The sequence below is a fragment of the Pestalotiopsis fici genome (assembly GCF_000516985.1).
Source record: "Pestalotiopsis fici W106-1 unplaced genomic scaffold PFICI_Scf_1, whole genome shotgun sequence".
NCBI classification, from domain to species: Eukaryota; Fungi; Ascomycota; class Sordariomycetes; order Amphisphaeriales; family Sporocadaceae; genus Pestalotiopsis; species Pestalotiopsis fici.
Window position 1 is genome coordinate 1925988 of NW_006917091.1, and position 24002 is coordinate 1949989.

General features: G+C 51.1%; 9 protein-coding genes across 9 annotated transcripts; 6 read left to right on the top strand and 3 right to left on the bottom strand.

The window, feature by feature from the left end:
• Window positions 1-13: 13 nt before the first annotated feature.
• Window positions 14-928, top strand: PFICI_00593 (60S ribosomal protein L9-B; the record flags this gene model as incomplete). The annotated part of the gene is made up of 4 exons (XM_007829174.1): window positions 14-59; window positions 231-278; window positions 370-803; window positions 875-928. 4 exons carry the CDS (start codon window positions 14-16, stop codon window positions 926-928), a joined length of 582 nt encoding a protein of 193 aa, XP_007827365.1.
• A 3165-nt stretch (window positions 929-4093) lies between these two features.
• PFICI_00594 (uncharacterized protein) lies at window positions 4094-5361 on the bottom strand (the record flags this gene model as incomplete). The annotated part of the gene is made up of 2 exons (XM_007829175.1): window positions 4094-4197; window positions 4275-5361. 2 exons carry the CDS (start codon window positions 5359-5361, stop codon window positions 4094-4096), a joined length of 1191 nt encoding a protein of 396 aa, XP_007827366.1.
• Window positions 5362-8201: 2840 nt separating this feature from the next.
• On the top strand, window positions 8202-9836 carry PFICI_00595 (uncharacterized protein; the record flags this gene model as incomplete). Its single annotated transcript, XM_007829176.1, has 3 exons — window positions 8202-8496; window positions 8635-9160; window positions 9221-9836. 3 exons carry the CDS (start codon window positions 8202-8204, stop codon window positions 9834-9836), a joined length of 1437 nt encoding a protein of 478 aa, XP_007827367.1.
• Window positions 9837-10968: 1132 nt separating this feature from the next.
• PFICI_00596 (Methylmalonate-semialdehyde dehydrogenase) lies at window positions 10969-12750 on the top strand (the record flags this gene model as incomplete). Its single annotated transcript, XM_007829177.1, has 2 exons — window positions 10969-11629; window positions 11696-12750. 2 exons carry the CDS (start codon window positions 10969-10971, stop codon window positions 12748-12750), a joined length of 1716 nt encoding a protein of 571 aa, XP_007827368.1.
• A 468-nt stretch (window positions 12751-13218) lies between these two features.
• PFICI_00597 (uncharacterized protein) lies at window positions 13219-14907 on the top strand (the record flags this gene model as incomplete). Its single annotated transcript, XM_007829178.1, has 1 exon — window positions 13219-14907. One exon carries the CDS (start codon window positions 13219-13221, stop codon window positions 14905-14907), a length of 1689 nt encoding a protein of 562 aa, XP_007827369.1.
• A 1186-nt stretch (window positions 14908-16093) lies between these two features.
• Window positions 16094-17603, top strand: PFICI_00598 (uncharacterized protein; the record flags this gene model as incomplete). The annotated part of the gene is made up of 2 exons (XM_007829179.1): window positions 16094-16721; window positions 16783-17603. 2 exons carry the CDS (start codon window positions 16094-16096, stop codon window positions 17601-17603), a joined length of 1449 nt encoding a protein of 482 aa, XP_007827370.1.
• Window positions 17604-18344: 741 nt separating this feature from the next.
• Window positions 18345-18674, bottom strand: PFICI_00599 (uncharacterized protein; the record flags this gene model as incomplete). Its single annotated transcript, XM_007829180.1, has 1 exon — window positions 18345-18674. One exon carries the CDS (start codon window positions 18672-18674, stop codon window positions 18345-18347), a length of 330 nt encoding a protein of 109 aa, XP_007827371.1.
• Window positions 18675-20643: 1969 nt separating this feature from the next.
• On the top strand, window positions 20644-21377 carry PFICI_00600 (uncharacterized protein; the record flags this gene model as incomplete). The annotated part of the gene is made up of 2 exons (XM_007829181.1): window positions 20644-20795; window positions 20849-21377. The coding sequence occupies 2 exons, from the start codon at window positions 20644-20646 to the stop codon at window positions 21375-21377; spliced, it is 681 nt and encodes a 226-aa protein (XP_007827372.1).
• A 57-nt stretch (window positions 21378-21434) lies between these two features.
• PFICI_00601 (uncharacterized protein) lies at window positions 21435-23505 on the bottom strand (the record flags this gene model as incomplete). The annotated part of the gene is made up of 6 exons (XM_007829182.1): window positions 21435-21538; window positions 21609-21776; window positions 21835-22675; window positions 22750-23181; window positions 23255-23358; window positions 23460-23505. 6 exons carry the CDS (start codon window positions 23503-23505, stop codon window positions 21435-21437), a joined length of 1695 nt encoding a protein of 564 aa, XP_007827373.1.
• Between the last annotated feature and the right edge of the window lie 497 nt (window positions 23506-24002).

Consider the following 24002-nt stretch of genomic DNA (forward strand, 5'->3'; position numbering starts at 1 on the left):
AAAAACCGACAAGATGCGTTACATCCACAGCGAGGAGACTCTGGAGGTGCCTGAGGGCGGTACGTCGCCCAACTCTCGAAATTATCGCGTCGTTGCTGCCGATTGAGTGTCGAGCCTCCGCTCAGGATTGCGGAACTATTTCTACAAACACTGGGGGAAATAGACAAATCGTATAGGCAGCAAGGCGCGCGGTGGATGAGAACAAGAGTGCTGACATGACTATTCAACAGTCTCCGTCCAGATCAAGGCCCGCAAGGTCACCGTCACCGGTCCCCGAGGTACGGATAACCCGAAGAAGTGACGGCCGCTCAATCCGTCTCTTTTACATGCACCAGAGCACGAACAGAGAAATTCTAACACTCACGACAGGCAAGCTGTCCAAGGACCTGTCCCACTTGGCCGTCTGCTTCTCCCACCCCAAGAAGAACGTCATCGGTATCGAGATCCACCACGGTGCCCGCAAGAACGTTGCCGCTCTCCGTACCGTCCGCACTCTGATCAACAACTTGATCATCGGTGTCACCAAGGGCTTCAAGTACAAGATGCGCTACGTCTACGCCCATTTTCCCATCAACGTGAACATCGACAAGAACTCCGAGACCGACCTGTACGAGGTTGAGATCCGCAACTTCATTGGCGAGAAGCTGGTCCGCAGAGTCGTCATGCGCTCTGGCGTCGAGGTCAAGGTCTCCGCTGCCCAGAAGGACGAGCTTGTTCTGGAGGGTAACTCGCTGGAGGACGTCTCGCAAAGTGCCGCCGACATCCAGCAGATCTGCAAGGTGCGAAACAAGGATATCCGTAAGGTACGTTGCTACTGGCTCCCCTCTCCGAAATGCTCTGTGTGGCGAAATCGATGTGGCTGACATTGATATAGTTCTTGGACGGTATGTACGTGTCGGAGAAGGGTAACATTGTTGAGGAGGCTTAAATGGAATGAAATGGATGTCAACGGTTTCTTTGCTGCTTTCTGGGTCTCAATAAGGAGTGACCGGGGTTCATACATTGCATCTGGACGTAGCGGATATGGCTACGAAAAATGAGAGAATCCTTTCCGAAGCAACTTTACGACCACACCTATGCATACACCATGTGCTCAAAGGGGGAAGAGATTCGAAATGCCACACTTCATGGCTACAGCAAGCAGGCCTCTGAGATGTTTCCTTGGTCCAATTCAGCCGGATCTCAGTCTTCCACTGTGGCTTGTACAGCGCGGCCATCAGAGTTCATTCAAAGTCAAACGGCGCAACTGAACGATTGCATCGCGTAGCGAGCAATTCACAGGATCGGGGCTGAGACTGAGAAACCTTTGATGTGAATGAAAACCTGTCTTTCGAATCCAACAATGCGATTAATGTTTACTTGGTGCTAACAGGGATGGTGCATTTGACTATTATGATTATAACCAGAGTTGTCATTCCTTTTCCACAGAACAGAGCTGGCAAACAACATTGGCGTTGTACATCGTACAGAAGTCACTGTCCCATTCGTTCGTAATATACAAACTTGGGTGTCTCTGCCACTGACTAGGAAGACGATCGTGGGCCATCAGTGTTTGTACGTCAAATGTTGCCGGCTTTCACTCACCCTGACAGGTTCTGCTGCATAATTCAGGAAACTCAGGCTTTGCCCATGAACTACTACTTACTATCCGTGCATCTTTTCACGATCGATTGCATCAGACGGGCAAATTGCTGCACTGCGTGAGATATATCTACCCGAAGAACGAATCCCACTCGAAGCGCTTAGCTGAGACATGATCAAGTTCCCAACAACCATATGTGTCTGCCTTTGTAAAGCGATGATGTTGGTGTCATGATACATGATACACAAGACTGTGAAAACTGGATCAAGTATGATGAGCGTGTATATCTGGAGTATGTGAGATGCCCAACTTGATCAGAGGCAGTTGAGTCTCAGTTTCAAGTTTCAATCTACACGGTTCTCACAAATGAAAGAAGCATTCTGCGGACGGCCTGCCTTCCATTCAGACATTGACTTGATCTCCTACGACGCTCTTATGCAGTCCTTGTTTATTTATGTATAAGGGTATGTGGTGTGCCATGAGCAATATTGGCGACCATTCAAATTTTATCTACCAAATCTGTCCCCGTTTAATCATACCACTTCTCCCATTCCACCGGAACGGGTTGATGTCTCGTTATTACAGCACAATGTCGGTCTCTTTCATCCTTGGTCATGCTAAGACCTCTACGGATTTAATGGGCTTCTACAATTGGTGGAACGGCTCAAAGTCGGTTGGTCCAGAGATTTTGTGCTGTAGTCACTATCAAGGTATGCGCAGTCAGACTAGTCGCAATTCAAGTCGCTGCGAATAAACGTTGAGATGGGTATATCTATTTGCAACTCATATCGGACCAGATTAGATAGAAGGGGTAATCTGGTTTGATGCATTCCTAGTATTGGGGTCCATAAATGGCTTTCGACATGCTCATTTCTCTGGGCCTTACACAGCAACGACTTTGGGAAAGACCATATGTGGAGTTGTTCTGCCATCGAGAAAGTGAAGGAGTCGAAGCCGGGAGTGGATGTGTCTCAGGATCCATGTCACTCAAAATTTGCTCAATAGATATATGAAATTCATAGCTGAAAAGCGTTCTTTACCTTTTTGAATTACATGTCCCTTTCCCGGAGTCGAGGGAAACCGAGCGTGGTGGCCAAACCTATACGATCCGATATATCAAGGATGAAATTCAATTATTCCAAACTCTTTTCTATCACTGAATTTACATCTCGAGGTGATTAGGCATATACAGAACATTACCGTGATATTACTGTCAAAATTGGCGCACTGGGAGGCGGCTGATCTTTTTATGTGGCGAAGCCAGTATACATGAGTACAGCTCTGGTGAACAAGAGTCGCCGTCTTATCTGAATCTAATCAACTTGTCACGGGCATAACAAGTTGAGCTGATATACCTTGAGGACACTGAAGTAATAAACCTGTAGGCTGAAATCACGTAATGACATTGGAGAGAATGTAGTTGGCCTTTGCATGGCTGGATTCTGGTAGATCACCCATGGGATATGAAATTAGCCATCCTTATCCATGATACATGTTGATATCGTGCTCGCCTTTCCAGCCAAGATCCGAATAGTGAACATCATCCCTCGGCCTAGTGCTGACGGAAACCTTCAGGCAGCAGTTTGTCTCGAGTAGGTTGTGTCAAAACCATCAGCACAAGAGATTTATTCAGCTTCGGGCATCTTGTCCAGTCCTTGATATACAAGGCGTCTTGAGAGCTGATGATATAAATCTATGCTAAGAGTAGACACACTGGCACTAGATATTCTCAACAGCTGCAAAAGTTTAGCATCGGAATGAGAGACATTCATCCATCTCGAATATTTTTTCACGTCGGGGTAGTCATCGGACACATTGAACATTATACTGTCTCATCAAGCATTCATTCGAAACCGTTGGCACTCGGTAAACGCTACCAAATCGAAGGCGAAGGGGTGCCTGCTGAATGCGAGTTTCGTCTTTAAATCATCAATTTGGTAATATGTTGACATGATCTCATTCTCGAAGGCGCAGGATATGAGAATGACGAAGCAATCAAGGCAGTGAAAGTGGCATGTACAGTTTGGAGATACGTAGAACGCTTAGAAAATCTAGATCGTACTCGAACAGGGCGCTCCCCTGGTGTCTTTATATACATTCAGTCTATTTATATCCAGTGAATTCTCAATTTCATTTTGTTTGACGCTGCATTCCTAGTCATGGTCTTTGGCCCTGTGTATACTTTCCATTACACACTTGGCCCTTCATACTCTCCAGATCGTGACGCCTCATTCGAATTCGTACTCGTTTTTCGTCGCAGCCGTCTCTCGGGCAAAGAAAAGAACAAGGAAAACGGGAACCCCAGCTACTCTCAATAACGTCTATATGGGAATCGAAAAGTGAATAAACGATTAAAACAGAAAAATATGCCAATGAGTTTCCTCTGCAGTTCCAACGCCGATTTGCTGTGCTATTATGTGCAATGCTTTGGTGTATGTGACAAGGGGGATCTGATGAATGGACAATCTAGTAAGGTCATGCACTTTATATGACGCTGTGCTTCGAGGGTCTCTACGATCTTCTCGTATGTCTCGAGGTTCTCCTTGATGTCCTCGTCGCGTGCGACTGTCTTGAATGCCGTGATTGCCGCGTCCTCCTATCGGAACTAGCACTACCTGTTGTGATGTGTCAGTGTATCGCTCACCACAGAAACTTGCTCGCCTCTTGAACGATAAAAATAGGCAAAACTTACTAGGAGTGGTTGCCGTATAAGAGTCAGTGTAATACGAACTGCTCCAGTCGCTTCTGCTCCTTGGTGGTCTTGAGCTGGCGACCTTGTGCTGCTCCTTTTGCTTATCGCTCCGCCTCAGCCCCAAGAGCAAGAGGGCAGCACCACCAGCGGTGGCCAGCCAACCTGCACCACTGCTCTTCTTTTCTTCCTTCCTCGAAGCCACAGTAGACGGGCGGCCGCCGCCAGCTCCGCCGAACCAAGTCCGATGCGCGGGTCGAGCGCTGCCGTGCCGCGAGTATCGTTCTTCGATAATCTCGGTCCGTTCCTCCTTGCTGTGTCTCTTCTTGTTGCCGATGCCGAAAATGGCCAGGACTGTGTGCCAAGCACCGCGAAGAATGCAGCAAAAACACAGCAGCAGAAGTAGGATAACACCGGCAATAGTTCCAACCACAATACCTGCAATGGCTCCTCCACTGAGAGAGTTGTTTGAGGTGGTGGACACGGCCGCAGCTCCTGTACCGGTGCTCGTTGCCGTGGCGCTGGCTGCTGTGCCTGTGCCTGTAGCTGTAGACGTAACTGTGGTCCCAGTGCCGGTCACTCGGTAAGGTGCGGAAAAGGCAGTGGTCACGACGGTGGCAGTGGTTCCGACTGTTGTTCCAGTGGTCCAGGTGCCCACACCAGAGTTGGCAGAACATTGGCCACTAAAGGCACAATATTGCCAGTCAGCGCAACAAATGGTACCGCAAGCAATCTGCCCAGAGCCATCAGGAGGCACACAGTCCTCGCCGTCGGATCCGCTCGATGCGGGGGTCGTGGCTCCTGCAATGTAGGAACTCCAGGTGCTGGTATAAGTGACTGTCCATGTCGTAGTGCCGGCAACATATCCACCTCCCGCTGTACATGTTGCTACGTTGTTTGAAGTAACGCATGTCTCGTCCGAGCTGCAACAGTACTGATTTGAGGCACCGCAGTAAGAATCGCATGCGCGGTTCATGAGGTAGCCGAATCCAACATCGCGAAGGTCATCGCGGGGAAACGGATTGGCGGAGACCAGATTTGCCAAAAGCAGGCCGGCGAAGGCTGCAGGCGAAGACCGATGCAGTTGCATGATATTATTTTTCTGAAGACTGCCGGTACGTGAGCCGGGACTTGCACCTGCCGGTTTTTTCCCCCCTTTCCCTTTCTTTCGACTCAATGACGGAATCGAGTGCTGAATCCTGGAATGCGCTTGTCTTTGAGGTTGGCGATGCGGCCCACTGCTGCTGCTGCTGCTACTACTACTACAAAAACAGAGTGTGCACACCCAACTCAACCGAATCAAAATCGGTGCGATCAGCTCAGCTCAGCTTGCACCGGCTGAACCCAGCAAGAGCGGCAGACTCCAGGCGGCTGTTGGAATGGGGATTTCTCCGTCCGTCCAAGCCCAAACACAAACCAAAAATTCGCAAACTGATGGCGGGATATTGGCTTGAGACCTTGCGTCCACAACCTTAAAGTGTGGGTGAAGCTCCAAGCAGCCGGTGTCTTGATCCTGAACCACAATGTGGGATGTGGGATGAACTGACACGGCGGCCAAAACTCTAAAGGTGATGGCGATGATGATGATGAGACAGACAGAGGGAGTGGGAGGGAAAAAAAAAATTAAAGATTGTGTCAATTGAGAGTTGAATTCAATCAGACAGACTTGTTCGATATTGTGAGGGAGTAAAAAAAACTGGCTACTGCAGGTCTTGCATTTGGATGCGTTGGTGCTTCCTTTTTCCCTTTTTCCATGATTTTTTTCTCTCTCTTCGCTCTCTATCTACCCTCTCGTCTGGGCAAGTCAGGCTTGGTAATACTCCCCAACCACCCAAAAATGCTGCTTGTTGCCCAAAAAGTCGCGGGGTCGGGGAGCTTCACTTACAAGCGACTACCGCGTAGAAGTGCTGTCATAGGCGGGACCTGGGAGTCGTGACATGGGGGGAAACAGAGGTGGCTGGCAGAACATGGCCAGGGTCTGTTTGGACGAACACGATGGCGTCAAACCATTATTCCATTTCAGCAGCTTGTGGGAGGGAAATAGAATAATACTTTTTGGTTTAGTCAGGGGCAATCTGTCTGCTTAACCTTGCTTCCATCCCTGCTTTCTAGGGAAAATAACCATACATCAAAACAATAAAATCAATTGTTTGTCCTCTCTCTCAATGTGCGCTGGTCATATTCCCGTATTATGGAGGGGCCTCACTTGACAGCGGAGTCTCGCGTCTGAGTTGGCACAGACCTACCTGACCTAGGATCTGCAGAGATCTGGATCTGCCGCTGATTTAGCGGGTCCAGCGCCTACCTTAATGGTACCTTAATCGAGTGCCCCGAGCCCGCCTGCTCATTGGCGTGTTGGTAGCAGGTAGGTCATGGACACTGTGTTGACGGGGCGACGATTGTTTCATTGAACCAATAGGTGCCTAGGAAACATTTTGACAGTTGGGCGCCATGGATTATTCGCCCGCTATTACTATACACCTGGATATGTTGCATTGCCCTAGGTGATGGCATACGCACAGTCAGGACTCAATCTCTCTTCGCACATCTTTGTACCTCGTACGCAAGACACCATATATAAGTGCATCTCCTTCCCTCCGTCATGTCCACTTGATTTTCGCCATCGCCTTACGGTCCCTCCTGAACTCTAATCATTTGTATGGTAGCACTATACGCGTACGCCGATCGTCAGACATCACTTGTTGCTTCTCATAGTGTACAGTATTCTACTACCTATGTAGTATGTAGTGGGTTACTTGCGTCTCCAGTCGGTCGTTCGTGTCTCAAGAATGGATCCTCCGACATTACCCAGCCACGAGTCCACGACATTCTCTTACTGGTCTCCTTCAATGCGACGACGCAATTCAGTGATTATGATGTCGGAAGTTTTTAAAATAGAGAGCCTTCACATCGACCCAGCGTCGTCGAATATGATGGATGTACTGCATTATTTACGAGTCATTTGATAATCGTGGTGCGCTGATACCGGGGCAAAGATGATGTCACAGATGGGTTAGAGCTAGATATACCTCGCCCTTACACACAATCCTACATAAGCCGTTTCCGTGCTCACTATAAGAAGGGAAGAAAGAAGAAACTAACTGCTTCTTGTTCTATATGTTGGAATGATGGCACTGGATGGTATAATCTCGATGATTTTTGTTTTTATTTTTTGAGATTTCCTACAAGGATATGCGGTTGCCATCTTGCTTCGTATACAAACTGCATAAATTTGATCATGCCGGCCTGCAATCAGCTCGTGCCAATCTACAGGCCTGGACCTGTGAAAGCATTGCTTGGACATTGAATGGCGCGATCAATCGTATTACAGAAACATCAGAATAGACTCTTGATAGATCTGATGTTGGGAAAAATGTATATCTATTACCCCCTCGGCTGTCACTGGCGCACTTTCAAATGTGCTTGATATAGGATCTTTTGTCCTTTTTGTAGAAGAGAGTCAATAATAGGGAAGCAGGTACGAGTAATATCAAGCCGTAGCTGGTGCGATATATCTTTTTACCCCCTAAAATAGGTATGTGCATTTACACTGACCCAAAGAATTTATTGCATCCTGTGTCAGTGCGCAGGTAGTCTTTTCTTTTGTATTGTTTTGTATTGTATTATTAGCTCATACTAGCAACTTGGTGATGCTGCAAGCACTGAGTACCTACCTACGTACATACATCAATGCCTCTTGGGTGCAGGTGGGTGGGAGGCCCCACTAATTACCGCGCTGCCTCGAATCAGCGCATCCAAACCAAGCTCGAGCTTCCCGAGACCAGCTGCTGCTGCATTCACCTACATACGACATATGACCCAGAGCTCCTTCGTCATTGCCCAGCTGCAACCTCACCGCACTGCACCCTCTCTTCGCACAACAGACACGCGCGACCGACTTGAAGAGCGACCGTGACAGGTGCCGACGACATGTCGCTCGATCCTCCCCCTTATCTGGGCTCGTTGCAAAACAACATCCGCCAGCGCCCGATTCCTTGGGATGGCGCCGTGAGAGCCAACACCCTGAACGAGGGACAGCTGGCCAAGATCCGAGCTGTCGACAAGATCAGAAAGGACCAGAGAAAACAGGTCGTTGAGTCTGACCTCGATGGCTATCGGGCCCTGTTTGTTGGCGGCGAGGACAGCCCCAGCGTGCTTGAGTCCGCAAGCAAGCGCACAGATGTAGTGCAGTACATCCTCGTGCTTCTAAACGACCTGCTCGAAAGTATGTCTAGTATACCCCAGGACTTGCTCCTTCTTCCCACCACTGTCGGGTATCACATCTCAGTGAGGCCTCAAGTTGGCAACTGCGTTCTAAATACCGCCCATTCTACCTGGCATCCATGCTAATCCGGCTCAACAGGCGTTCCGACTCTCGCTAAGGCGTTGTTCAAGAATCCGGATCCCTACAAGCATTTCCTACCGCTTCTGGCACACTCAAACAACCCTGAAGACCCTGTACCGCTGCTCACATCTACCGTGCTTGCGACCTTGATGGCTCAGTCTCAGGATGAGTCGCCATCGACCGAGCGGGCCCTGCCCTTGATTTTGAGCTATCTCTGCGGCATGGCCAAGAACACAAACGATGCCGGCTTACAAGATATTGCTGTGACCGAGTATTCGTCCCTCCTGTATGGCCAGCCCTCCCGACAACTCTTCTGGAAGCAGCGAAGCGAGACGGTTGCGCCTCTAATTGAAATTCTGAGGAAGGCTGCTGGCATTGGAGCAGACTCGTCCGCCAGCTTGTGGAGCGGCAACACTACTGGCCGGGCCGGTGGCTTCGAGGGTACTCTGAGCGGCGGTGTTGGACTGCAGCTTCTGTACCATGTGCTCCTTGTTATGTGGCAGCTGAGCTTCGAGGCCGAAGAGATTGGTGACGAAATGGATGAGTACGTGATGCCACTGTGCTCCTATTGCTGGCGAAAGACGAATTGCTAATAAACTTACAGCGAGTACGATATTATACTGCTTTATACACAACTTCTACGATTATCACCAAAAGAGAAGACCACACGTTTAATCCTTTCGACGCTGTACAACCTCCTTAGCACAAACCCTAGCTCTCTACTTCCTACGGCCGTCTTGGCCAGGCTGCCTGCTTTGCTCCAGAATATCAATGGACGACACTTGTCGGATCCTGATCTGCAAGAGGACCTGGATAGACTAAAGGAAATGCTGGAGGAGTACACAACCACCAAGACGACACTCGATGAGTACGTTGCAGAAGTTCGCTCTGGACATCTGAGATGGTCGCCGCCTCACCGAAACGCTACATTCTGGGCAGAGAACTCGCGAAAGATTCTGGAGTACGAGACTGGAGAAATCCCCCGTAAATTGGCCGAAATCATGAAGAAGCCATGGGACAGTGACAAGGCCGTTTTGGCTATTGCTTGCAATGACGTTGGTGCCTTGGTTAAGGAGGTGCCAGAGAAGCGATTCCAGCTCGAGAAGCTAGGTCTCAAGACTCGAATCATGGAGTTGATGCAGGACTCGGACGAGAATGTCCGGTGGGAAAGCTTGAAGGCGTTGGGCGGCTGGCTCAAGTATAGTTTCGAGAACAACTGATGCACATGCTCAGAGTTTGTGTTCTTGTAAAGATGAGGAGGGAGCATAGTGATTGTTTCGGTGCAGACATGCCGGCCGGTGTGGGAAATAGAAATCGCGTAACGAATGCTGTATTTACCATTGCATCATGTTTCCCTTTTTTCTCTCTTCTTCTCCATCGTCTCAAACTCAATGTTTTTGTTCTTGTGTAAGCACCGCCGCCACCTCACGCAATTGCTACATGTATGTGATGAATTCATCTCCAAAAGATTGGAGAAAATGATCACGTTTGATGTCGATTTGGCTTGCTAGTACTGTTGCAGGTGGCTAGTCCAAAACTTAGGCAGGAGTAATGTAGAAAAAGGCACTAGACAGATGATGGCCGAGAATCATATGGTATAGTCGACTAGGCTATACGTAAGTGAGGCACGGTGCATTACAAAGTACGTACAAGACAACAAAATAAACCGGCGGGCTGTTTACTGATACAGACATCCATGGATGTCGATGCCTGCCCATTATCCATTATATCTAGGTTTTAGCTGCGTCCAGCCGAAAAAGGAATGCAGATGCGTGAGTCAGCTTATCTCGATACATTTCTAAAAATTTACCTATCTACAACCCACCCGGCGTCTGGTGCCGACCATGCTGGTACAAAGTACGTAGTTTGACGGATGCACGACGATCCAACGAGGCCAAACGCGTCGGAAAAGGTTTCCAATAATGCTGCTGGCACCCCGATTAGGCCCACGGCCATAGGCGGTTTGCCGCGGAACCCTTCCCACCAGCACCCAGATTACCCCACACCTAGACGGTCCCCCCCAGGTGAGACGACATCACAGCCGGACCCCTAGCGAGCCAACTAACCGTAGGTGATGTAGGTGCTTGTAGGGCCCTGTACTTAAGCCAAGCGGTGGCCGCCCGATAGCGGCAGGTTCATATCGGCTTCAAGCGAAGCGAACCGACTTACATTAACAACCACCACATGACAGGAGGCTGGTTCGCCTACGAGAGATTGAGAGTGTGACTTGACTGAGAGCTTGGACGGATTGAGAGACTGGGACGATCCCAATTGCAAAGCCTATTTGCCCATTCGTGTTTCATTTTCTTCCTTCTTTCTTTTTTTTTTTCGTCTACAATCTTTATTCAAAAGATGCAGCGTCTCTCCGTTGCTCGTAGCATCACCGCGGCCGCCGGACGCAGCGCCTCCAGACGACTCCCCACAGCAGCTACTTCCAATTACCCCAGGATGGCATCCCGAGCCTCCATCGCTGCGCGCCGCATCGCCGCCACCACCCAGCACCTGCGCTCCTACTCGCTCCAGTCCACGGCCACGAGCTTCCCCCAGACACACGAGCAGATCTCGCAGCCTGAGGACACGCCGTGGTTTATTGACAATGAGTTCAAGGCGTCGAGCGCCGACAAGTGGATCGACTTACACGACCCGGCCACCAACAACCTCGTCACCAGGGTCCCGCAGTCCACCGATGCCGAACTGCAGGCCGCCGTGGACAGCGCCCAAAAGGCCTTCCCGGCTTGGCGCAACATGAGCGTGCTGGCGAGGCAGCAGATCATGTTCAAGTTTGTGGCCTTGGTCCGGGAGAACTGGGACCGCCTCGCTGCCAGCATCACCCTCGAGCAGGGCAAGACGTTTGCCGACGCCAAGGGTGATGTGCTCCGAGGACTGCAGGTCGCCGAAGCTGCTTGCGGCGCACCGGAGCTGCTCAAGGGCGAGGTGCTCGAGGTTGCCAAGGATATGGAGACCAGAACGTATAGGGAGCCACTCGGCGTCACTGCTGCCATCTGCCCTTTCAGTGTGTACCCAATATTCTCCCACTCGTTACTTGACATGGACAATTGTAGCTAATATGGCCTAACAGACTTTCCTGCCATGATCCCCCTGTGGTGTATTCCCATTGCTACCGTCACTGGTAACACTCTTATCTTGAAGCCGTCCGAGAGAGATCCTGGTGCAGCCATGATCCTAGCCGAGCTAGCGCAAAAGGCCGGGTTCCCTCCGGGTGTTATCAACATTATCCACGGCGCCCACCGAACTGTGGATTTCATTCTGGATGCCCCCGAAATCAAGGCCATCAGCTTCGTCGGTGGTAACAAGGCTGGTGAATACATCTTCTCCCGCGGTTCGGCCAATGGCAAGCGTGTCCAGGCCAACCTCGGCGCCAAGAACCACGCAGCCGTCTTGCCCGATGCCAACAAGAACCACTTCCTCAACTCAGTCGTTGGTGCCGCCTTTGGTGCCGCCGGTCAAAGATGTATGGCCCTCAGCACTTTGGTCATGGTTGGCGAGACCAAGGAGTGGCTGCCAGAACTAGCTGAGCTCGCCAAGGGCCTGCAGGTTAACGGAGGATTCGAAGAGGGCGCCGATCTTGGCCCTGTCATCTCGCCGCACAGCAAAGCGAGAATTGAGAGCCTCATTGCAAGCGCAGAAGAGGAGGGTGCAACCATTCTTCTCGACGGCCGCGGCTTCAAGCCCGCAAAGTACCCCAACGGAAACTGGGTGGGCCCGACCATTATTAGCAATGTGACACCAGAAATGAAGTGCTACACCGAGGAGATCTTTGGACCCGTGTTGGTCTGCCTCAACGTGCCTACGCTCGATGACGCCATTGAGCTCATCAACAAGAATGAGTATGGTAACGGCACTGCCATCTTCACCAAGTCGGGTGCTACGGCCGAGACGTTCCGCAAGCGGATCGAGGCCGGACAGATTGGTATCAATGTGCCGATCCCCGTCCCGCTTCCCATGTTCTCGTTTACTGGTAACAAGAAGAGTATTGCTGGTGGAGGTGCAAACACATTCTACGGACGTCCTGGTATCAACTTTTACACACAGTACAAGACTGTCACAGCCATGTGGGCCAGCGCGGATGCGATTTCGACCAAGGCCGATGTCGCCATGCCGACTCACAACTAAAAGTTGGGCGGATGAGTAAACCTTTACTGTGAGATATAAAAGAGGAATAAAAAAAAATTGTCCAATCTGGCTGGGTTGAGCGAAAGGAGTGGCATTGAAAGCATTATGGATTATGACTTGCATTTGACATATTTAGTCTGATTGCTCATGAAGTAGTAAATTTGACAAGACGTGGTTGTGAATATGGCTTTCTCCCCCACCACAACCAAACAGCAATAAATGAAGATGAGAACTTGTGTCATGTAAATCCAATTGATTGTGTAAACATTTATGTTGGACAATGTCCTGAGTAAGCTGAAACAGTGCATCCTAGCAAGGCGTCGTGATGGTTCAGCCGCGGCCGTGGGCAGGTAGTAGTGGGTAAGTGAGTCGGCGGTGGTGACAAGACTACCTACCTACTTACAGTATAGAATGCCCCCATGTTCGCCACCCAACTTCAACCAGTAATTCTCATGCTCACCGTAAACGATGCTGGCAAAGACGGACGCCGACAAGTATGACCAGCGTCATCATGCAGGGGATAGTCAAAGTGTCAATAGCTGCGACCACAGGCAGCAGCTGGTGGATCTGCCCAGCGACTTGTTCCTGCTTATTATTTCATACCTGTCTCCCGAGGACACGTTCATCTGCCGCCGTGTATCCCGGGCATGGCAGCAGACATTCGCTTCCGAAGATGTCGCTTGGTATTTGATGAAGCTACACTTTCCCCGCTCGCGGGAGCTACGGATGGAGTCCACCGCCTCAGCACGGTCGGACCGGACGGCCATCTACACCGAGGTGGCGCAACGGTATCACCACCTCCGGGCAGCCAAGCCCAGGAGTACGGAGAAGATTGAGATTGCCAGACAGGACAAGGACAGCACAATGCTCTATGACGTGGCACCTTGGAGCAGGTTCTTACATTTCAACGACTATACGGCCCCTTTCTCGCATCCCGACCCGGTATGGTGCATGGCCGATGGTCTCGTCATCTACCCCAATGCGTACGGGCACTACTGTGCTCATGACCTGGAGACACGTAGCACATTTCCCGTGCCATTTGATGCAATTGGCAAGACCATTAGGCGTGTCCGCTTGGCTTGCGGGGTGCTCATCTTTGAATGGTGCGAGCGTGAGCCATACCATCAGCTCAACGACGAGGAGACGGTCCACCGACATTTCGCCACGGCCTTTGACGTGGAGAGATGTGCGCCGCGGTCATCGTCGAGATCACCCAGGTTCTCCGTTGTCCGGTCAGAGCCGGGGCCGTCCAAGTGGAACATCACATTCCGTTCCGAGTGGAAGATTCACTTTTTGGGCTTCCCGCTGAACCGCGTGGACCGCTTCTTCTCAGCGCACACAGCTACGCACTACGCACTATATACATGGCAGCCCAATCGGTCGCCATGGGGAGAGGCAGACCCTCCAGAACAGTTTACAGTATGGGACATATCATTTCCGTCACAATACTGCCCTTCTACAGACCCGACGGGTCGCGACAAACCCGACGTAGACCTCGGACCGCACGTGATCCGGCGACTCAGCTGGCGGGATTTGGATTTCCTGGGCCTCCGCCAACGCGATACGCCGTCGTTTAGACAGATTCTCCTAGACGAGCACAATGTCTACATCCACGAGGAGGAACATCGGTGGCTTGCAGGCCCTCAGTCTTCACTTGTGCCTCCACGGCACCACCTGGTCCGGTGCACCGGCTTCCCCATCATTGGCATGGGTCCAAGATGGTTTGATGAATGCTGCGCTGATGGGGACGTTCACCTTTCCTTTTGCCCGCGGTCCGGCTCCATGGCCCGGCTCCGCGGAGGCGGGAGTCAAGATTCGACAGTGACGGCCGCGACTTACACAAAGGACTGGCCGGGTTTCGCGCCTTGTTGGCGACACGAGGAATTCCCATACTTGACCATGAGCGAAATGGTTGATGCCCCGGCCGGGGTGAGGATCGTGGCCCGGCAGTGCTTCATGGTCGAGGCTCTCTCCGTCTTTATCCTGCCGCGCATCAGCATCCAGGCCGAAGACGCAGACGGGCGCGAGGACGGCGACGAGGTTAGATTCACGGACGATATGTGGGGTGAGTTGATGGGCAAGGGCCGCATTTGTGGTGATGAGCGTTTTCTCGTAGGCGAGGACATGGAGGGCAAAATTACAGTGGTGCGTTTTTGATCGATGTACTGATTCGCTAGAGAGTCGGATACTCAATTTGAACAACAATATACTGTGACAGACACACACAATTGTACTGTTGGGTGTGGTGGAACCTTGCTCCGCTTCCCGCAACCCTTAGCATCTATTCATCCCCTCTCTTTTGAGCAATAGACCGGTCCAGGCACTCTACTCAAAATGCTAATCGGAACCGCCATGGTTCGTTCTTACGCCGAAAGAGAAGAAGGGAGTAGCAATCCAACAATGTGCTTTATCCCACCAACCTAACCTAGATAATTGATCATATGCTTACTGGAACAAAATGAGGCCCAAGAGACAATGTTTGCCAGTATAACTAAGGAGCGGGGCTAATACTCGAACAAGTCATGGGAAATATAATCCTTGTATAGGCTGGAAGCTTTCATGTTACTCATTGAGAATTCCGATTCATGGCCACAAGCCGCCAAGTACATAGTATTACAATCAGATCCATCTTATCTCCCCGGCACAGTCAAGTCCAAGCGTTCAAGCGTTGTACGGTAGCAGCCGGGCATAGGAGATGCCCGGAAATGCTGTGAAAAATGTTTTCTACTGCAGCTCCCCTGGCTCCCTCGCCTCGTGCCGGTCAAGGTTAAAATGTCTCGGCATGCATATTCTCTCCACCATGGCTCCGGAGCTAGGACTGGATTGGGAGCTCAACTCCAATGTGGTGACAAGCTTATCCTCTACTCCGCATACTGCCATTGGCCAACCGTGATGTGGATTGTTACTTTTACACGGAATCGAATGGACCATTGCTACTATCGACTCACCTTCGCGTGTGTTGGCTGGCGGCTAGATTGTAAGAATACACAGTAGGATGGTTGGTAGGACAGGGTCTCTCTCTCTCTCCTCTTGTAAGACCGAGTCCCGCAACCGCCCATCTCCGAGAGCGTTGCTTGCAAGAGCTTTTTTTCAACGGCTCGGTATCCCGACCTGCATATTGTAAGTCGCTGTTGTAGTCTTGGGCGGGGTATACAAATTCAGCTGGAGAAACAATACTTTTATACATATATAATTGATCCGGCCCGCTTCAGAATTTTCACGTTTCTGTTTCTTGGATGTTCTGCTTTCTGTACTTGATCCAGACCATCTCTCCCAGATCGGCACTCCTAGCAGACCAGAGAAGTGTGCCTAGACCTCGATAGCAGCAAAGCTCCAAGAAACCATGGCCAAGCAGCTTGCTCTTCTTTCCCTCGCGGCCATCCCGGCCGTGAACGCCGAGACCATCCTCGGAGTTTACATCTTCTCCCGACACGGAGACCGTACGCCCAAGGCTCTCGCTCCGGCCAACCTGACGTCGTTGGGCCAGGAGCAGGTCTACCAGTCTGGCAACTACTATCGCAACAGATATGTCGCGGCCGACGCCAGCTCGCCCATTTTCAGGCTGAGCGACGACATTGCCGTGGCAAGCCAAATGACCATTACTTCGCAGGTCGACACTGTGTTGCAAAGTTCCGCGCAGGCTTTCATGCAGGGTGTATACCCGCCCGTCGGTGACCTGTCTGTCGAGTCGCTGGCAAATGGCTCTACGGTTGAAGGAACCCTGAGCGGTTACCAGTATATTCCCATCAATGCCGTTGCCTCGGCCTCTTCTTCGTCAAACGCCGAGAACAGCGGATGGCTCCAGGGCAACTCGGGATGCGGCAATGCCGTGGTCAGCTCCAACAACTACCTCAGCTCGACCGAGTATTTGAGCACTCTGAACAGCACCAATGACTTTTACCAGGATTTGCTGCCCGTCATTAACACGACCTTTAGTTCGAGCCAGGCCTCGTTCAAGAATGGCTACACCAGTAAGTTCTCTAGCTAGATCAGGCACCACCTTGAGCCAATGTTACTAACCATGGCACACAGTCTACGACTACATCCATGTGGCCACTATTCACAACTCGACTATCCCGTCCGAGGATCTCCTGACCAACGACACGCTCAATGAGCTCTTTTGGCTCGCCAACGAGCACGAGTGGGGTCTCGCCTACAACGAGTCGGACACGATCCGCGCCGTGGCGGGAGCCACTCTGGCCGGCCAGATCGTGGCACAGCTCAACACGACGCTGACGGGCAAGTCCAAGCAGCCACTGGCCGTGCAGTTTGGCGCCTACGCGAGCTTCATGTCCTTTTTCGGCCTGGCCCAGCTGCAAAAGGTCTCGGACGACTTCACCGGCGTCGTCGACTACGCCTCGTCCATGGTGTTTGAGCTCGTGGCCGACGCCGACAATGTGACGAGCGCCGCGTACCCGGCCTCGTCGGACGTTTCGGTCCGCTTCCTGTTTGCCAACGGCACCGCCGCCGCCAACGAGCCCGTCGCGTACCCGCTCTTTGGCCAGTCCGAGACCCTGCTCCCCTGGTCCACCTTTGTCAGCGAGATGAACAAGTTTGCCATTGCCGACACGGCCGACTGGTGCAAGGCCTGCGGCAACTCGACGGGCGTGTGCGCCGACTATGCCACCAGCTCCGACGGTAGCAGCGGCAGTAGTGGCGAGACTTCGGCCTCTTCGACCTCGGGCAACGGCATCTCGCTGCCTGTCGCCGGTGTCATTGGCGCCCTGGTCACCCTGGTTGTCATCCTCGGTGTCGAGGCCTTGGTCTACCTCTTGGCCGGCCTCAAGGTGGTGAAGAAGTCAACCCTGGCAGCTGCTACTGCCGCCGGTTCTTCCGGGGCCGTCAAGGCATAAGGTTAAGGGGCTTTTGATTTCAGATGAAATTGGACCGAAGCAAGACGGATTTACCCATGTACTTATGAGATATGTTCTGACTATGATACCAACGAGGAGAGCGAGCTTATCTGGGCGAATTGAATGAGTATATTAATTAATGAATAAAATGGTATATAATCTTATTATTTCCGGTGTCAAGTCACCACGAATATTTTAGACGGTATATTGTTGCTTAATGGAAACATTTTTCGTGGATTCCATATGACACGTCCATGGAGGAACACGAGGAAAGTATAACGTAGTTTTACGGACGAACAATTATCAAAATAGATTCCAGTGCCCTATTCCTATACTAGATACACTTTTCAAGCCACCACGAATCTTTTATTTACTTCCATCACTAACTATCAGCAGCATACGGATATTATCAAGGAAAGTTTGTCAGTACTCCATAAACATTTGACATAATATGGATTGGCATTACACGTGATAATGCAGGTGTCAGATTAGACTTGGAAACAAATTTATGAATAGTGTAAATTCATTTTTTAAGCTCCTACGGGTGGCCACCCTGACTTCTTTAAAGGAATGTTGTCTATGCAATGTCCGTACGCTTGTAATCATGCTCCATACGCTCCATGTCCCATCGCATGTATGCTAACAAATCATGGAATCTCGCTTCAACTCAAAAGTAAACCAGAATCAGGAGGGTTCTCCATCACGAGTTTGACAAGTCCCAGCCGGGATGAGTGCAACGCTTTAGCGGGGACCAAGGGTGCAGCTGATGGTGGTCTGGACCTGGGGAGGACCAACGTCGACGGTGCCGGGGCCGTAGGTGTAGGTGTCGCTGCCGTCGATGCCGTGGGCGTGGCAGTTGAGGCTGGCGGGAGCCGGGTCCAGCACGGCAATGTGGGAGACGCTGAAGTCGGCGTAGACGGCGCGGTCGACACCGTCGGCAACGACCCACTGGGTGTAGACGGCGTCGGCGGCGCCCTGGAACTGGACGGCCACGGTAGGGCTGCGGGCCTCGGGGGCAGCGAGGCCGGTGTGGGCCAGGAGAGCGGTGGCGGCGAGAGTCAGGAACTGCATTTTGATGATTGGTGAAAATGAAAAGGATGTTTTTTCTTGTGTAGAAAGGTTTTGTCTGTGAGTTTGAATGGTGAGTGCTGTGATGATTCAAAAAAGACCTTCTGGGAGGGCTGTCTTAGGTCTTTATATATTCATCAGTCCATGTAGACTGCCCCTGTGCTTTGAGCACATCAATGACATGACGAACCATGATCATGTTCTGGTCGGAAGTGGTGAGCCTTCAACACTGCCATGCTGCGAGGTCGTCGGACATTGTGAAGTCATCCACGAAGCCACTTTCTGAGAGCTGAAAATCGTCGACACGAGCACGGGCGTTGAGTTGCTCCCTCTAGTACAACGTTGCCTCGAATGATATTCCTCTTCCCGTACTCTACATGCATGTGACTGGTGTATCTCGCCGAGCTACACACTCAGTCGTTCACTGACATGTACATAGTTGTTTGTGAGATTACCGAATGCCAAGAACATGATAATGTGTGGCTTGTCGCCAGGCATATTTGCGACCTCGCAAGTTCATCCTCCGAGAGCTTTCCATTTCTATTTTTAATTAGCGTAGATCGTATTTTCATTGAGCTGTTGGCTTGTGTACGTGGGAGATGTTTGACTATCATGAAGGATTCTGTTTCCTCTGGTCGGCAGGATGTGTTACTTGGATGTATAGGCTATCAGTACCCACACGTTCTCAATGGCTATGGTAGATACCCCCGACTTTGCAGTATCATATGGTAGCAAGGAAGTAACTGACTCCATCAGCCTTGCTCTTATTGCGCAGCACTGCCATATGCCGGATGGCAGAGCCCCCAAACTGTCAGCCGCCACAAGAAGAGTCCAGCTTAAGGACCAGTTCCGAAGGACTTGGATTGGTCACTAGGAGAATTGGGTTACTTAGGGTGACGAGTAAGTTGCCGTGCTTATCGGCGTAGTCGGTTGACAGCTCATCCGATGACGCTTAACTAGCGGCGGAATCGAGTACGTCTGCGTGAAAGGATATCCTAAAATACATCTGCTGAACAATTAGCTGCCTCCCTCGTAAGTCGGGAGCTGTAGTTTTACCGTCTTCCAAAAAGCGACTTGGAAAGATGCCATGTTTGCAGAAGAGGGTATTTCCAAGGTCCTATCAATAATGTACTCATGGTATACATACTCCATCCTATGTAGACCGGCAATTGGAGCTTTCCTGAGCCTCTACTTACTAGGAAACATGTTCACGTGAGATTAGATGCGGGTTAACATGGACATCAGCAACAACGCAGCAGCAGCAGCCGGACGTTGAGAGGCGGCAACTAGCCAATCAATCAATTGGATTTCGTCCTACGGGTAAGCGATGACACGAGATGTGCTTTCTGTTCTCTTTAAGAAATGAAAGAAAGAAAAAGTGCCCCAGTCCAACATTCTCTTATCCCGTTTGGTTGCAACGTTGTTTCCTGTCGAGCTGCTTCAGCTGCGCTTACCCCAGATTATAGGACCCAAGGACCCTTGAAACCCCACAAAAACTGGGCTGGGCGACAGTGACGTGGGGTAACAGCTGCCTAGGGTAAGGTACCTAACCTAGCTAGGTATCTAATCTAGTACTCTGCAAGTACGCTTGGAACAAACCACCCATCATCCTTCGTGGAAATTTGGAGTGCCAAGTACATTTCAAATAACAAGGCGATAGACTGTTTGCGACTCTTCCATTAAAGGATAGTTGTTATACCAAGTCAATAGCTTTGTAGTCGGCGTTGGAGGAGTCCGCCGGTAAAATCACCACATCCCTCTCACGGCACCATCGTTCAGCAAGAGACATCGTTCGTGTCACTCGGCAGAGTCCGTCGCGGAATATGGCGTCCAAGAAATGCTGGCACATGTTGGGTAAGGCTGACGTTGAACACCACATCACAGCCCACCCCTCTTGGTTTTCTTTCCGCTTCCGCTGTTGTACGGAGCTCAGCTAAAACGCCTCCTTGCTGCAGAGAACAACCCCGAGGTCATGGACCAATTGGCAGCCAAGCTGGGTTTGGGTGCAGGAGAGCTCAGCTTCTACGATGTCTACTCGCTCGACGAGCCCGAGCTGATAGCCCACATTCCTCGCCCGGTCCTGGCTTTGCTGGTCATCATCCCTCTCACACCCGCATGGGACAGGTAAGACGAACAGTTCTCACAGAGGTCTGAACCAAGCTCACCTTCCCCATCAGAGACCGCCGCGCTGAGGACGCTGACAAGGGTGAATACACTGGCGTGGGCCCCGAAGAGCCTGTCATCTGGTTCAAGCAAACTATAGGTCACGCCTGTGGCTCCATTGGTTTGCTACACTGCGCCATCAACGGCCAGGCTGCCGCCCATATCCAGCCAGGCTCGACTTTGGAAAAGCTACGCTCAGCAGCGCTGCCATTGAAAATGGCGGAACGAGCTGACATGCTCTACAACAGCGACGCCTTTGAGCAGGCCCACAAGTCTGTCGAGCAGGTTGGCGACACTGCTAGTCTGCCCACATCGGAAAATAATGGCCAGCACTTCGTTGCCTACGTGAAAGCGGGAGGCCGCCTCTGGGAACTTGAGGGTTCACGAAAAGGCCCGCTGGATCGTGGCAGCCTCGACGAAGATGAAGATGTCCTGAGCCCGCGAGCATTGGACTTGGGCTTGAAGCGCATCATAAAGGTAGAGCTGGACAGCGGTGGTACAGATCTTCGCTTCAGTTGCATTGCTTTGGCACAGAAGTCTTGAATTCTTCTAGCTAGAGCCCAGACTGGCGGCTGACTCTACATAGTCCATCCAACATAATCATTTGCGAAGCAGGCCGAATAACGTGAATTTCCCCCTCAAGCCAGTCATCTCCAACAAATCATGACGGTGAAAGAAGCTGCGATTCCGCTTGCCATATACATCTGGTGGATGTCAGTCTACGGCTTGCTGTAGATAGTGTGAGGCTTGGCTGTTGGTTGAGCAGTGACTTACACATGGGAATACTCAGCAGGCAGATCACCACCTGCACCGATGCGAGCGCGATAAATGTCTCCTTAATACCGCCCTCAACCAACCAGTCGTACGCCTTGAAGGTCAAACCAAAGCTGAACATGTTTTTGAAAATGATCAAGCATGTAAAGCCCTCAACGGCCAGATCACCTGAGACCAAAATTGAGCAAAACGGATAACAAGGAACAATCTCTCCATGATGACTTACGATATGCATCAACAATATACAGCGAGCTGGCCACCGCCCCAATGACCATACCACACACCTCGAACCCAAAGAAGATGATGGGCACGACCCAGTGGTATTCGCCTCTCAATGTTCCCACGCTCGTAATGGCAAAGCCGTAAAGCCCGAGACATCCAAATATGAGCTGGGGCACCACCAGCCAAATGCGGAACTCTGGCTCATAGATGCCGCCGTTGCGTTTGGTCAAAAACTTGGCGCTCCAGTCGGCAAGGAGGCCAGCAATCAGGAAGCCGAGCACAGCACCGAGAAAGGGCCCAACATAGGCATACCCAGTCGATACTTCATTCCAAAAGAGCGGCGGGCCCAGGAAGATTGCGGCCAGAACGACTCCAATGAATACCGTCCAGCCAATCATTGTTCCTTGGATTAAACATGCCCAGAGAAAGGCAGGCTGCACAAATAACGGAAATGGTCGGAAGAAGAGTTTCAAGAAACTCTCATCCGTCTTATAGCCGTCAAAGGGAGACAGCGACTGCCAGTAAGTCTTGCGAGCCGGAACGGGCATGGCATGGTTGCTATTGGGAGCTGACGAAGGTCCTGTAGCCATCTTTTCGTGGTCATGAGACTGTCGAGAGTCCTCATCAAAGGCAACAATATCGGTGTTGAGAGCAGCATCGCGCCTAAAGGATGTTTCTGGGCAGAAAAGAAACACGGCAAAGAAGGATACAGCGCAGAAGATCGCCACGAGATAAAAGGTCCACCACCACCCGATGGTGTGTGTAATCTTGCCTACCACGACGGGGGTGAAAAAGGCACCTCCAAACACGGCCAGATTCGTGAAGGCCATGCGCTTACCTCTCTCCTGTAAGCCAGCGTCGAATGAGTTAGAATATGCCAAATGATTAGGGAAACTGCCAAACCGAGCAATGCACATACATGGACAAAGTATAAATCTCCCACGGCAGCATTCACGAGCGACTCGAATGGTGCTGTCCCGACTCCCTGGATAATCCTGGACCATAACAGGCTGGTATAATCCCTCTTCCTCCCGACAGCACCAGCCCAGGCACTTGATGCGACCAGAAGCAACAATCCTAGCAAAAAGGCATGTCTCTTTCCCCATATCCTGCTCGACGGAACGAAGAACATGCCGGCAAATCCCACACCCAGCAGGAAATATCCGGTCAGAACAGCAATCCATGTGAAATTAAGGGTAAAGTACAAGGTCAGCGTCAACGTGTTTGCTGCCAGAATCGGGCCCAGAGCTGTCGCGAAGATGGCCGTCACGGAGAGTATGAATGTGATGAGATCGCGCCTCCACAAAGGCCAATTCAGAGGGTCGTTGGGATCGTCCGATGGTTGTGGATGCTGTGCGCCATTGCCATCGTAGGTCAGATAGAGGAAGGATGAGTGGAGCAGAGTATAGGATATCAATACGCACGAGTATAATGGGTACGGTCCCACTTCTGTCGCATTTCAAACCTCGGGCATCTGCCGTGTCCGCAGTTTGCGGTCTGTCTGGATCGTCAAAGTATCTCGTCGTCCCTGCCACATGTGTTTTATCTTAGCATTCACAGACATTGCTCCAAATGGAATGAATCTCCACGAGTTCGCGGTTGCGCCCGCGGACGGATAAGGCGGCTAACCTGGGACGTGATCGAGGACAGTGTCCTCGAGTATACCGAGCCCCATTTCGACGTCAACAGTGCAGAGGATGGGAGTTATGCTCCCGAGAAGAGACAAAGTCTTTGCCTACACTGGGCGGGGTTTGATGTTTGATGTTTAGTTGACGCTTCACAAAGACGAAGACGCCCACTGCCGAGGGACCTTGTTGGGGGGGTGGGCAAAGGTTAAAAATCGCTATGGTTTAAGCTTCTTTAGCTGAAAGCTGGTGGCGCCTGCAGGTTCCCCTCGCTCTCTCGGCAGGGTGAGTAGGTACACACGTCGCGTCGTACTTGACCCTATATCGATTCAATATATGTATCCTTCACGGCCCTGGCTCCCGCTACCCCAAATTCATGTGATGTGGCTGGCTGCATTGGCTGTCCTTTCTTGTCTCTCTTCGCACAAGTATTAAAAAAAGACCGCAATGTATATTTTATTTGTAGACTGTGGTAATTATTCAATCCATCATCACTTGCTACTAGGCTGCAAGAAACACCAACAACAGCATGTACCGCACAACCAGA